This window comes from Salvelinus sp. IW2-2015, linkage group LG15 (assembly GCF_002910315.2).
Source record: "Salvelinus sp. IW2-2015 linkage group LG15, ASM291031v2, whole genome shotgun sequence".
NCBI classification, from domain to species: domain Eukaryota; kingdom Metazoa; phylum Chordata; class Actinopteri; order Salmoniformes; family Salmonidae; genus Salvelinus; species Salvelinus sp. IW2-2015.
In genome coordinates this window covers 37,683,525-37,697,992 of record NC_036855.1, presented here as the reverse complement: position 1 = coordinate 37,697,992, position 14,468 = coordinate 37,683,525, and the positions used below count along the sequence as shown (strand labels likewise).

The window sequence follows — 14,468 nt, the reverse complement described above, 5'->3', positions numbered from 1 at the left end:
AGAGGAAGGCCCTAAAAATTGCCAAAGACTCCAGCCACCCTAGTCATAGACTGTTCTCTCTGCTACCGCACGGCAAGCGGTACCGGAGTGCCAAGTCTAAGTCCAAAAGGCTTCTTATCAGCTTCTACCCCCAAGCCATAAGACTCCTGAACAGCTAACCAAATGGCTACCCAGACTATTTTTATTTATTTATTGTTTACTAGTTTATTTAGTAAATACTTTCTTAACACTTTTTCCCCCCTTAAAACGGCATTGATGGTTAAGGGCTTGTAAGTAAGCATTTCACTGTTGTATTCGGCGCATGTGACAAATACAATTTGATTTGATTCAATCAATGAATCAATCAATGAAATTAGGTACATGTTGCATTGCTTTACAAACTAGGTGTCCCACTTACCAGTGGTCCTTTGGTCCCAGATTCACCTTGCTTCCCCCATTTGCCTTTCTGACCCTGGAGTAGATCAGAGTAAACAGCAGTCAACAACCAACTGTGACAGGATGTCATCATACCATAGGTTAAATCAATCACACTGTGTCTGGTTCAAACAGATGTCATGATGTAAAATGAACAGGTGTTATGGTATACACTGACACTGGATACTACAGATATGTTGTTACTTGTCAAGGTCTGTTGTCCTTACTTGATCACCTTTGGATCCTTTTGGCCCCTGTATTCCCCTTGATCCAGGATGTCCCTACAATAGGAATGCATACATGATGAATAGCTGGATACTGTGTTTATGTGGATACTGTCAGTGTAAGTAATCACATATTAGCAAGTCATAAACATAACCATTGGCTCACAGGTAGTCCAGTTGCTCCAGCCTTGCCTCTTTCTCCATCCACTCCTTGCTGGCCCTGAGAAGTAGACGTGTGTTAACATTTCCACGCATGAAGCAAGTTTATTCAAGTAAAGTAACTTTCTTACTAGATTTGGTTATTACCCCTATTTTATACAGTATATCCTGGCCAATGAAAGAATAACGTCAAACGATGTCCCACTCACTAAGTATCCGGGGTCACCTGGTTCTCCTCGGTCTCCCCTGTCTCCAGTAGGACCCTTGTTTCAGATGAGAAACATACACAATGAAGCATATAGATAATTAGCTACAGCAGCACACCAACACCAAACACTGCTGTAGGCGGAGGGATACATGATGTGAGGAACTCACTCTGTCACCTTGTGGACCAGGAGGGCCTTCCACCTTACTGTCTTCCCCCTGTTCCCCCTGGAAAACATTATACAGGAAAACAAATGTAGTTTTTTATGCATTTTATGTATGAGCATTGCTACAAAACCAATTTGCCTCCAGGACAATACATTTAAACTTCAAACTTGAACTTGAGACTGTGTAAGGTGAAATTATGTGAAATGTAATTGGACTCCAAAACAATGGAGTATTCAAATAAATCGAGGGCTTTTGTAGACAGTAACCGGCAGCTTCCAATTAAATGGAATCAAGATGACATTAAACGTTCCAGTGACTTTACAGGGACTGTTGAATGATGTGGGATGCTTGTAGTATTATATAGTGCATGTGCTGTGTATGTGCTTGGTGATATAGAAGAGGAAACAGGGGAGAAGGGATCCAAAACGTAACGATTTATGAGCAGTGGCACAATTTGGGTCTCATTAGAAAGTAAGCAAGGTTGTCAAATGTCATTATGAGTTTATCATTGTCGGTAAACAGGAAACTGCTTCATATCGAAGTCCTATTTATCTCAACTGTACCATGATTGATCTCCTGAATAATGATGACAAGGAGTATTCCAAAGCAGTTTCTGGCCAATGATCTACGTTTGATAGCATGCCCCCTGAGTTAATGAGATGTGCCTTGGTGCATGTCATCAAACAATTATATTTGATCACTTCTTGCAGGATTATCAAACTATAACAGCAACACAGGCAGTGAGATCGACTCTCGCAGTGTATGCACACATGCAGCTATTACCAATGGGTAGGGCCCTAAAGTGTTGTACTTACCTAGTCAGGAAAGACGAGCCATACCAATTTGTTATAACAGGATATGTGGGACATAATGTGGATTGACCATAGGACAGACAGACGAAATAACGGACAGTGTTGGGTCAGTCATCACTAAACCCAAACCTTCACAGGCTATGAGTCCAGACCCACTTGGATAGTAGAATTTGAGAGAGCTATTACAAACAGACATGACTGTGGGAAGTGTACCTTTTCACCTTTTGGTCCAGGAGGTCCCAGTGGGCCCTGTCGTCCTGTGTGGCCCTAAAATAACAGATAGTGTAAGTCATCCCGGAGCACAACTCAATACTTTTGTCTTAGTTTGGGCAACCTATCGTGCAAAATATCACAGACGACAATGCTCTCTATTGATCAATCATCTGACTATCTTTAGTTTTTCTAGATTCTACAAAAATCTGAGTAATATTGAGTCAAAGACACCTAATTCAATGACATAAGGGTCATTCTTACCTCATATCCTGGCATGCCTGGTTCTCCTTGTTGGCCCATTCTACCCGGGGAACCCTGTGAACATCAGATGATCAGTCTTAGTGACCTTCAGCACTAAGAAACCTCCACATCAGAGTCAGATCTGTAGAAGAGCCTTACCACTGGTCCAATGGTTCCTCTCGATCCTTTCGGCCCGACAAATCCTGCCTCTCCTTGTTCACCAATTGGCCCAGTCTCTCCCAGGTGACCCATATGACCCTTGCTGCCCTGGAGAAGGGTCGCCAAAGAGCAGGCATACAAAATTAGCAAAGKTCACCTTTCAGTCACTAGGAAGTGGTGTGTGGATAGTTTTACTATGTCAACTGTCCATTTTAAAACTGCCCATTGGCTGAGCACTTTAATCATAGTGCGGTGGCTCGGAAGGCCATTGACCCTTATGTCCGTTGACCACAATTACAAGCAGTCATCAAACTTTCTTTACAAAACAAGACTATGGTAAAACGACTAACAGGTTTCAGGGAATTAAATGAGAGTGTCAGACGGAGGCCTATGAAATAACTGCAGGCACTGAGCTGATATACAGTACATACCTTCTCCCCTGGTTTTCCTCTTTCACCAAACTTGCCAGGTTTACCCTCCTGACCCTGGGAGACATGAGTCAATAAACCATTACTTGAACTGCAATAAACATATAATAACGTATGACGAAGACAAGGCAATGGTTAGAACAATGTCATAAGCAGTTACCTTTCTACTCAAAGAAAGTAAAACAATTGTTTGTTGGAGAGACAAAGAAGTGTTATGAATCCTACAGTATTTGGCACATAGTAGACTACATTGTTCACCCAACAACCAGTGAGTTAAGTCATCAGTCTGACTTACGTGAACCTGAGAGTCAAGTACAGGAAATGTAAGGTTATATTTCGGAATGTAGTAATCCTACGTTTGAACACTCACCCTCAAGCCCACTAAGCCAGGAGGTCCAGGAGACCCTTCCTTTCCTTTCAGTCCGATCTCACCCCTCTCTCCTTTACCCCCCTCAGGTCCCATGTCACCGTTCTCGCCCTGAGCACAGAACAATAGGGAAGATGCACTCAGACGTGACCAGATACAATACTTCACTGGTGTAGATCTTGGTGGTAGTAACAAATATTCAAATAACTTTGAAGGCCGACGTGGAGAAGTGTTCCATGTGAACAGCAGTTGAATATGGTACAGATGTGCATCTGTGAGTTTTAAGGCGTTAATCCACTGCACTCATAGGAGAGTTGTCCTGCATCGTTTGACATTGGTAATATGTCGATTGCAGGAGATAGGATGATGATGTGTGTGTGTGCGAGCAAGCGCTTCTGTATGTGTGTGTGTGTGTGGTGTGTGTGTGTGTGTGTGTGTGTGTGTGTGTGTGTGTGTGTGTGTGTGTGTGTGTGTGTGTGTGTGTGTGTGTGTGTGTGTGTGTGTGTGTGTGTGTGTGTGTGTGTTGTGTGTGTGTTGTGTGTGTGTGTGTGGTGTGTGTGTGTGTGTGTGTGTGTGTGTGTGTGTGTGTGTGTGTGTGTGTGTGTGTGTGTGTGTGTGCGTGTGTGTGTGCGTGTGTTCATGCACAACACAACACTTACTATCCAGCAGCTTGGCTCAGATGGATATGAAATCTCCTTGTGCTTCTCTGAATCACCACTGTATTTCTATAAGACCTCCTGACAGACGGAAGAGCTCAAAATAGGCCAGCTGCCTATTTATTTTCACTCAGTGTCAACAGCATACAGTACATATACAGTACTTGAGTCTGACTGAAAATAACTGTCATTCCAGCTAAGTGTACAGTACAGTTCATTAGCTTCATATGAATATGGCTTTGATGATCTGATAAAGGTTTGAATCGCCTTCTCTTGTGAATGGCTGATTGAAATAGTGAAAGTTATCATAAAAACGCCCTATTGTGATTTACAAATCATTGGCTATCACATGGCTGAATCCTATTGGGAGATACAAGGGTGCAACTCGAACTGGCAGGGCCTCCCGAGTGGCACAGTGGTCTAAGGCACTGCATCGCAGTGGTAGCTGTGCCACTAGAGATTCTGGGTTCGAGTCCAGGCTCTGTCGCAGCCGGCCGTGACCGGAAGACCAATGGGGCGACGCACAATTGGCCCAGCGTCGTCTGGGTTAGGGGAGGGTTTTTGCGGCCAGGGATGTCCTTGTCCCATCGTGCACTAGCGACTCCTGTGGCGGGCCTGGCGCAGTGCACGCTGACACGGTTGCCAGGTGCACAGTGTTTCCTCCGACACATTGGTGCGGCTGGCTTCTGGGTTGAGTGGGCATTGTGTCAAGAAGCAGTGCGGCTTGGTTGGGTTGTGTTTCGGAGGACGCACGRCTCTCGACCTTCGCCTCTCCCGAGTCCGTACGGGAGTTGCAGCGATGAGACAAGACTGTAACTACCCATTGGGGAGAAAAAGGGGTGGCACCAAAATTGTTCACTGATGTCAAAGTTTATACAGGCAGCCCAATTCAGATCTTTTGCCAATTATTTGTATATCTGATAACTATCGGATTTTTTCCAGAATGTGTAAACAAAAAAAAAAACACATGGAATCTGGACTTTTGACTTCCGATTTATATCACCTTCTTAGGGTGGCTGTGAAAACACAGCCAAAGAGACAATGACCGTCAACTCTTGGCCGAGACTTTCAACTCAAGTTAGTCATTGTGATGGATCCTATTACCATAGTGTTATCTCTTACCTTAGGTCCATCCGGTCCACTCTGTCCTGCCTCCCCATCGATTCCCATCTCACCCTGAAGGAGAGGAGGTTTCAGTACAAGTTAATAAGGCCAATGTTACCACTAGAAGAATCACTGACACGGGTACAAGTGAACTTTGGGGTACCCACCCTCTGTCCGATGAGGCCCTGCTCTCCGAGGTTTCCTGCTGGTCCAAGGGAACCCTGTCACACAGGTCAATAACACACTAAGCACATGGACACTTAACACAGGTCAAAACTACACTAAAACACATGGATTGTGTGGCCTATGGACATGCATACAGTAGATTGATATACAGACTATTACTGGTTCTGTAAGTTATGGCATTGGAAGTGAGATGTTGAGTGACCCTTGATTGAAGTGTTGTTGAATACATCAACTATTTCTCTGAGCAGTTGAGGGTATTATCTTACCTTCTCTCCTGGTTCTCCTGGCAATCCCCACTCCCCAACCTTTCCAAGGGGACCCTGTCATTGAAAAATCCCCATTGACAATCAAATTAGACAGATAGTGTTCAGGCTCCAATGACCAATGCCTATGTGAATGGCACACTACACGAGCAATTACAATAACCTATAGAAGCCACAATACTACTGTTTGGCATGTTTATGGAGTGTGGTGAAACTTACCTTGAGGCCCATCTCTCCCAGGGGACCCATTGTTCCTGGTGGCCCAGTTGGTCCCTAGGATGATAAGACCGAGGCAGTGTAGTGATGATTGACCACAAAAATACATAGGCCTATGCAGCCCTTATATCATAGTAACTACACTTGAATAACTAAGTACATTGCGGATAATAAGCAAATGTACGGGAACACAGCAAGGATAGAAATGTGAAACAGGCAGCAAGGATTATAATGTGAAAGAGGCAGCGAGGATAAAAATKTGAAAAAGACATTGAGGGTAAAACATGGAGTGGTGGAGATAAATTAATCTAGACTTGAGATCCAGATCAGCTCCTACTGCTAGAGACTTAGAACACAGAGCCAAAGATTTTGTAGGCTATGTGGTGGAAAAAACCCAATGTTCACATAAAGCTGCCTCTCTGCCTCTGCAGGAAAGCTCTGAGTAAATCATCGTATCTTACAGTATCATTGTATCTCTCTCTCTCCATAATGCAGGATTAGGCTTCCTTGGGCTACTCAACCAGCAGATGCTGCACCATTTGAGGTATCGGAATGAAGACGTACTGTAGACGTACACCGAAGTTTACAACACATGGAGATGCAGATATTTTGGGAAATTTCCACTAGTCACTTCCTCTCTAAGTTGTTGGTTGGATCCAATAACCCCTGGTTTCAAGTAGAGGAGCAGTAGAGAGAAACCCAAGGAAGGGTATTTGTATGGAGACAATACAGTAAACAAAGTTAGGGGAAGTAATGAAATCAAAGACAGTTTTCTGGCTTGAAGGTGAAATATAACGCTAACCTGATGTGGCATTAAGTGTTGAGCTCTATAGGAATTTAAACACAGGATATATCTCCCATATCCCTGGCTGGGCCAGAGACACTTAGGACTGACAAGGATTTGGCAGATAAACCCTACAAATATTTAGACATAAAAGGACTTACTAGCTCTCCTGCTATTCCTTTGGCACCTGGAGGTCCTGAGAGTCCTTGGCGACCCTGAAATAATATAAACCCAGTTATTATAAATGCAGATAGCATTTAACTAAGAGCACAGGAAGACAGACCATTTCCACTATACACACCCTTTTTATACCCAATTTCATGATATCCAATTGGTAGTTAGTCTTGTCCCATCGCTGCAACTCCCGTACGGACTCGGGAGAGACAAAGGTCGAGAGCCTCCTCCAAAACACTACCCTGCCAAGCCGCAATGCTTCTTGACACACTGCTCGCTTAACCCGGAAGCCAGCCACACCAATGTGTCGGAGGAAACACTGTCCAAATGGCAACCGTGCCCTGTGCATGCACCCGGCCCGCCACAGGAGCCGCTAGAGCATGATGGGACAAGGACATCCCGGCCAGCCAAACCCTCCCGTAACCCAAGATGACGCTGAGCCAATTGTGCGCCGCCTCATGGGTCTCCCGGTCGTGGCCGGCTGCGACACAGCCCGGGATTGAACCCGGATCTGTAGTGACGCCTCTAGCATTGCAATGCAGTGCCTTAGACCGCTGCGCCACTCGGGAGGCCTATTCATACACAGGTTTAATGTACTAAGTGCTACTCACAAGCCTCTCTTTTCTCATAGCTAATGTTTGTCCACAAACCCATAGCAACTCTCARCTTCATATTCTTTATATATTTTCCCCCATATTCTTTATATATTTCCCCCCATATTTTACCAGGTAAGTTGACTGAGAAAACATTTACAGCAACGACCTGGAGAATAGTTATACAACTGCATGCCCTACATGCTACACACAAGCCTCTCTTTTTCCATTGCTAATGGTTGCCCCTCCAACCTGTGTCCACTCTAAAGGCATGATTAACCTAAAAGAGCACTCTGTTAGCCCCAATCACTTACTGGAAATCCTTTAGGCCCAGCTTCCCCAGGCTCCCCAATATTTCCCTGGAGCAAAATAGCATGGAGAGAAATAAGGACTGAAATTAATATCAAGCACATAATATGGTCATTAAGCGGAAACATTATGGTTGTTTAGCAGACACATTTATCCAAAGTGACGCACGGTTAACATTCAATTCATGTATTTAGTATGTGTGAATGTCCCATACAAGAATTAAACCCACAACCTTAGATTTGTAACTTTAAAGCAWCACACTCTAACTAAATGAGCCATTGGGCCATTGGAACCTCTAATGAAAATGTGTTAACACGTTGAACATGATATGAATGGGCACTCATAGTCCTACACTATTCATTACCAGTCAGGAAATGATGTGAACACTAAATGAGGGGTAAATGCAAAGTAAACATGCAAAGTAAGGTAGGAAAGACTATACTCAAAAGCCCACGAGTTGGACATAGCCATGAGTAGGAGGGCATGAGCAAAAACTGTTATTAAAAACATAGTGATCTTGAAATTGCCTGTACGTACCATCTCCCCTGGGAAGCCAAATTTTCCTGGTGGACCATTAGGACCCTGTAAGAAAACACGTGTCAATCTCACTTACAGCTTCACACACTTTACACATAAGAGCTCTTGTCCTAGATTCCCCCCTTGCGTAAAAAGTGTCCTTCAGATGTTGAAAATAATCAAACTATTTAAAGACTTGTGAACAAAGCCAATTGAAAAACTCTTATGTGGACATATTTAAGTATCAATTTAAGACCTAAACCAATGCCGCATTGCAGTCCATAGCCATGTGAAGTAGGGGTGCTGAGGGTACTGCAGCACCCCCTGATAAATGTAACTAATTTTGCCAAATTATACTGTATAATTACTCCTGTCTGAACACTGACTGAATTTGGGCAGCATGCTTGCCAAATATCGAACAACTTGTTGCGTTGCAGCCATACAAATATTATCCATAGAAGGGTTTTGGCTCACCCTGGCAATTTGACTGGTAAACTCATGGGTACATTCAAAATGGCTGCCAGTCCTGACTTGAATGGGCACTTTCGTTCTGTGGATTCTTTCTATGCATTCTATATCTCTTCGTACTTTCAGTGAATAGCAATAGGCCTTTCACAAATGTCTAAATACAATTTTGGTAGAGCAAATGCCTACTGCGGAAAAGAGAAGACTAATCTGTCAGTCGAAGATACCATTTTTTTCTCACAACAATTCACTGATTTTGAAAGTAGCTCAGGCCCATCTTGAGACCATCACCAGTCCGAAGCCTAGGCTACGCATATTCATGCTGTCTTCATCATTGGGTGAGTCAGTGCCACTGGAAAGTTGATTTAGTAGCCTATAATATACAGTATATTTTCTTCTAATATTGTACAATCTGTGTCTCCCTCTTTTTCATTAGCCCCGGTCCAGGTCAAGACCAGTTAATTTGTATTGATCTGTTTGTCAGCGTTAGAGTAGCCACTCATTTCAGTCATTTGTGTAGTATAAAAAAATATTCTGATAATGTCTTTTGTCACGTAGGCCTAAATGACACAGAATTGCATGATATGCGTTTATAAAGACACACCCAACTCAAAACATCTTCCCGCGACTGTGGCAGTATCCATGTTTTCCATTGGCTGTGGTTGGTGTGTTCATTGGGGAATGAAGTCATAGTGTTCCGTAACTGAGGAGGTCAATGCAGCAGAACAAACAATAGAGTGACCTCTGAACTTTTAACCCCATCCTCACCTTTCCTCCAACTGACCCCTTCTCCCCAGCTGGACCATCAGGACCCCTCGGACCCTGTAGGAGAGAGAGGGGGGAGAGGGGGGGAGGGAGAGAGAGAAGGGGGAGGGAGAGAGAGAGGGGGGGAGCGAGAAACGAGAAAGAGAGAGAGACAGAAAGAGAGAGATTAATCCATGAAATATGAAGTATTCTCTTCTCCATGAAGGGCTCTTCAGTCAGAAAGGCTTTAACAAACGTCCAAATGTTCACACTTAAATGTTCCCATCCTAATGGCAGTGTTAATTGGGGAAAGTGCTTAAAAACACAAATCTGTGGTTACTGAGAAGAAAGAGTTATTATTGGAGACAGAGGGAGATGTGACTGTGGTTGGTTCAGTAAACGCTAGTGGTTTTCCCTATACAATGCACACTGATGTCTATGTTCTTTTTCCCAAGACCAGCTATTGTATGACCATGGTATTCAACTGAACATTCAGAACAGTGTCACACAGAGAACACATGACCTTTACAAGACTAGAGTCTTACTGCTGACTAATCATGACCTGTCATGACCTTTCCATCTGACTGCTGACTAATCCTGTCATGACCTTTCCATCTGACCCTACCAATTAGATGTGAATGCCTATACGGCTCCATACTAGGATCACTGTGGAAAAACGTAGTCATATAATTGAATGGTTTCACAAATTCCTATTCATTTTGATAAAGAATTGAAGAAATTCTATCCATGTGCCTCAGGCAATAAGCATGAGTACATAGGATATTAGATACTATTCTGAAACTTGGAAAAGTTGATAGATGGATAACCACAGGGGAAATAGGAGGTCTGGGAGCCATATCCAACAGTGAATTGGGCTCAGAGTAGATAGTACTGCTAGGACAGCCCTGATATCCCCAAAGACATTTCATTGATCTTGGGAGTTTCAGCAGTCCAGTACATCTGCTGATGAGGGTACTATACTGCATGGCACAGGAACAGACAAGAATGTAAATACAGTCATACAGTTTGCTGAGTTCTCCCATCTGTCTCTCTCTCTTTCCTCTCCCGGAGGACCTGAGCCCTAGGATCATGCCTCAGGACTACCTGGCCTGACAACTCCTAGCTGTCCCCGTCCCCAATCCACCTTTGTGCTGCTGATCCAGTTTCTGTGGTTCTGCCTGCGGCTTTGGAATCCTAACCTTTTCACCGGTCGTGCTACCTTTTCCCGGACATGCTGTTTCGACCCCCTCCTCTCTCTCTTTACCACACCTGCTGTCTTGACCTCTGAATGCTTGGCTATGAAAAGCAAACTGACGTTTACTCCTGATGTGCTGACCTGTTACACCCTCCATAACCACTGTGATTATTATTTGACCCTGCTGGTCATCCATGAACATCTTGAAGAACGATCTAGACTTAATGGCCATGTACTCTTATAATCTTCAGCCAGCACAGCCAGAAGAGGACTAGCCTCCCCTCAGAGCCTGGTTCCTCTTTAGGTTTCTTCCTAGGTTCCAGCCTTTCTAGGGAGTTTTTCCTAGCCACTGTGCTTCTACATCTGCATTGCTTGCTCTCTGGGATTATAGGCTTGGTTTCTGTATAAGCACTATGTGACAACTGCTAATATAAAAAGGGCTTTATAAATACATTTGATTGATGGGAAATGGCCGGCCCTGTTTCTTTTGGAGCAGAGATGATCATGACGCTGACGATTCTTCCCTCACTACACTGGTCCATTCTCTCCACTAACAGGGAATGACATGATTCGTTCTGCATCGTATCTAGTCAACCAGACCATGTGTTACTGCTGTGTCCCTCGATCATTTTCATCTCTGTGAATGCCACGGCTCTTGGTCTTAGAGACTGGGTGTACGGTCGAGGTCAAAGATTCAAGGTGGCCAACATGTGCTTGGTAATTGCGCACATAGGATTCAACGAAATGCATCCCTTGAGGATTGACGAGTCATGAAGATAACTCACACCAGAGGGGGTTAGAGTCCACGACAGAGCTGAATGTATAACCTCCTTGTTCCTCTCTAACCTAATTCAAAGTCTCACTGTCCAACCTCAACATACGCAGCAAACACAATTAACAAAGGAGGACTTGGAATGATGCTATTGAGTAAACAGTACTATCTGTTGTTGGAGAAGTGCTCTTACTATCCTTCTCTCAGACATAAACGGTATGTCTAATCTCTCTCCCCAGTGCTGCTGTGGTATTATCTGGCAGAGTCAGGGCAGATCTTTGTTTGTGGTACTTCCCTGCTCTATATAAGATATGATTGTTTCACTTCGTTCTTTCTCAGACACATACTGAATCTATCATCTCTCTCCCCAGGCTGTTGTGGTACTGGCTTCTGGAGTCATTGCAGATCTTTGTTGGTGGTGCTTTGCTGATCTAAAGGATATCACTGTCTGGCAGGGTTTGGGTAAATCTGTATTGGAGGTACTTTATGAATACTGATTTATGAATACTGATATACTGTCAGAAGATTGTTGCACCACTAAAGAATCTCTGCCCCTTTTCCATCGCTTAATGGGCCACATCTGAGTTTAATTGCATTGATCTTCTATGGTTCATTTTTATAGACCTTTTTAGAATTAACTGCTATTATAGGTTATTAAGTATTCAATCTGTGAATGCTTAGAATAGTAAACAAGTTATGCAAAATGATTCAACAATATCCCCAAATTATACCACTTATGCATATTAGAGAGATCAGTCACACAGTTGAGCAGTCCTACAGTGCAATAAATGGTGAGGTAACCCTTTATCCAGGCAGTATGTTGTAGTATATTGTACTTTGTTGTACTATATTGGTTCTCTCACACTAGCATATCTACTGTATAACGTTCAATGAATGTTGTGTCCAGATTTCCATCTAAATCAGTGGTTGCTAACTGGCTGATCACAATTGTTGGCGGCAGGTGCACTTGATTTAGAAGCCCTGCGCACCAGGTAAGCAAATTGTACCCATTTTGAACAATTTAATTTGTCTGAAAAGACAAACTCCGCCTACCTGGCGGACCGGGAGATCTGTGGCTAAATCGTGGATGCTTACTGCACTGGTCAATTGTATAGCTCACATCACCGTGCCTACAGAGCTTCCAGGACCCCGGCCACAGATAAGTTTGATGCTAGCCTACGTAAGATTTGATTTAAAGTTTTAAAACCATGACCACGGAGAGAGACTGTCAAACAATACAGCAAAGAGCTGCTGTTTTAATGAGTAAGTTCATGTTAAAGTTTTTATTCAGCACTTTTAACACTGTTTTTATTCAACACTATTCCAAAACATAAAACACTCACGCTGCAGCTGCAATTAATTAGTAGCCAAGTGTATCGATAGGCCTGCATTTGTATTATTATCAGCAGCTCGTCGTGTCTATTTTAATATTGAGGAATACTTCACTTTCTCTGGTCATAGGAACAACATGAATTTGTGCATGTGGCAGATTCGGTGCGACTCGAGTTTCGCCATGAGGTGAAAAACGATGTCCCATCTCTCTGGTCAGTATCACCGGAGGAAAGGAAGGAGAGCAGCAGAGGGTCTGCCTCTCACGGTCCCTGCTCTCTCCCTCCGCTGAGACTAATGCCGTGTTCAAAACAACTGGGAACTCAGAACCCTCCGACCTCCGACTTCAGTGCGTTCAAGACAACTGAGAACTCGGAAATAACGAGATTAGACTGGGAAAAATCGTTTTGAACAGTCATCCAACTTGGAATTCCAAGTCGGAAACTCTGGCATCTTTCTAGAACTCCAACTTTCCGACCTGAAGATCACGGACATCATGATTTGACCTTGTTTTGTTCGGAGTTCCCAGGTGTCTTGAAAGCACCATCACCATTAGATGCAGATACCACCAGTCCAGTAAAATAAAAAAGCTAATTATTTCAATTTAAGCTCTGCAGTGCCTCGCAAGTTCTACACCAACTGATCTATTTTGTTATCAAAGCTCGAGCCTTTAACACAAACTCCGGGGAGTGGCCAGCTGAGTATAAGACTGTATCATCTGCATATAAATGGATGGGAGAGGTTCCTACTGCCTGAGCATTGTTATTGATGTAAATTCAGAAAAGCATAGGGCCAGGGATTGAGCCTTAGGGTACTCCCTTGGTGACAGGCAGTGGCTGAGACAGTAGATTTTTTGACTTTATACACTGCACTCTTTGAGAGGTAGTTAGCAAACCAGGCCAAAGATCCCTCAGAGACACAATACTCCTGAGCCAGCCCACAAGAATGGAATGGTCTACCGTATCAAAAGCTTTGGCCAAGTCAATAAAAATAGCAGCACAACATTGCTTAGAATCAAGGGCAATGGTGACATAATTGAGGATCTTTAAGGTTGCAGTGACACATCCATAAGCTGAGTGGAAACCAGATTGCATACCAGAGAGAATACTATAGACATCAAGAAAGCCAGTCAGTTGATTTCCAACACTTTTGATAAACAGGGCAAAATAGAAATAGGCCTATAACAGTTAGGATCAGCTTGATCTCCCCCTTTAATAAAGGATGACCTGTGGCTGCCTTCCAAGCAATGGGAACCTCCCCAGAAAGGAGAGACAGGTTAAAGAGTTTGAAGATTGGCGATGATAGGGGCAGTCACCTTGAAGAAAGGGTCTAAACCATCTGACCCAGATGTTTTTTGGGGGTCAAGTTTCAGGAGCTCCTTTGGCACCTCAGACTCAGTGACTGCCTGCAGGGAGAAACTTTGTAGCGGGGCAAGGGAAGAAGAGGGAGAAGCATCGGGGATAGTCGCATTAGAAGGGGTGGGAGATGAGGAAATGTTGGACAGGCAAGGAGGCATGGCTGAGTCAAATAGGAATCCTGGCTTAAATGAAGTGGTGATTAAAGAGCTCAGCCATGTGCTTCTTGTTAGTAACAACCACATCAACTTTAAGAGGACATGGGCAGCTGTGAGGAGGAGGGTTTATTCTCCAGGTCTTTAAGAGTTTTCCAGAACTTCTTGGCGTTAGACCCACAGAGAGAGAACTGCTCCTTAAAGTAACTAACTTTGGCCTTCCGGATAGCCTAAATGCCCTTATTTCTCATTTGCCTGCACAAG

The 14,468-nt window shown here is 43.8% G+C and overlaps 1 protein-coding gene across 2 annotated transcripts in view; it reads right to left on the bottom strand.

Annotated features, from left to right (window-relative positions):
• col27a1b (collagen, type XXVII, alpha 1b) overlaps window positions 1-14,468 on the bottom strand; it is a 143,468-nt gene that overhangs the window by 15,097 nt on the left and 113,903 nt on the right. For both annotated transcript variants that reach the window (XM_024003292.2, XM_070447120.1), the window contains 18 exons: window positions 9,423-9,476; window positions 8,211-8,255; window positions 7,679-7,723; window positions 6,759-6,812; window positions 5,817-5,870; window positions 5,601-5,654; window positions 5,316-5,369; window positions 5,167-5,220; window positions 3,392-3,499; window positions 3,025-3,078; window positions 2,594-2,701; window positions 2,456-2,509; window positions 2,195-2,248; window positions 1,173-1,229; window positions 1,007-1,060; window positions 805-858; window positions 642-695; window positions 398-451 (listed from right to left, as the gene is read on the bottom strand). In XM_024003292.2, coding sequence (XP_023859060.1) covers window positions 398-451; window positions 642-695; window positions 805-858; window positions 1,007-1,060; window positions 1,173-1,229; window positions 2,195-2,248; window positions 2,456-2,509; window positions 2,594-2,701; window positions 3,025-3,078; window positions 3,392-3,499; window positions 5,167-5,220; window positions 5,316-5,369; window positions 5,601-5,654; window positions 5,817-5,870; window positions 6,759-6,812; window positions 7,679-7,723; window positions 8,211-8,255; window positions 9,423-9,476 — 1,065 coding nt within the window. The remainder of the gene's footprint in view (window positions 1-397; window positions 452-641; window positions 696-804; window positions 859-1,006; window positions 1,061-1,172; window positions 1,230-2,194; window positions 2,249-2,455; window positions 2,510-2,593; window positions 2,702-3,024; window positions 3,079-3,391; window positions 3,500-5,166; window positions 5,221-5,315; window positions 5,370-5,600; window positions 5,655-5,816; window positions 5,871-6,758; window positions 6,813-7,678; window positions 7,724-8,210; window positions 8,256-9,422; window positions 9,477-14,468) is intronic.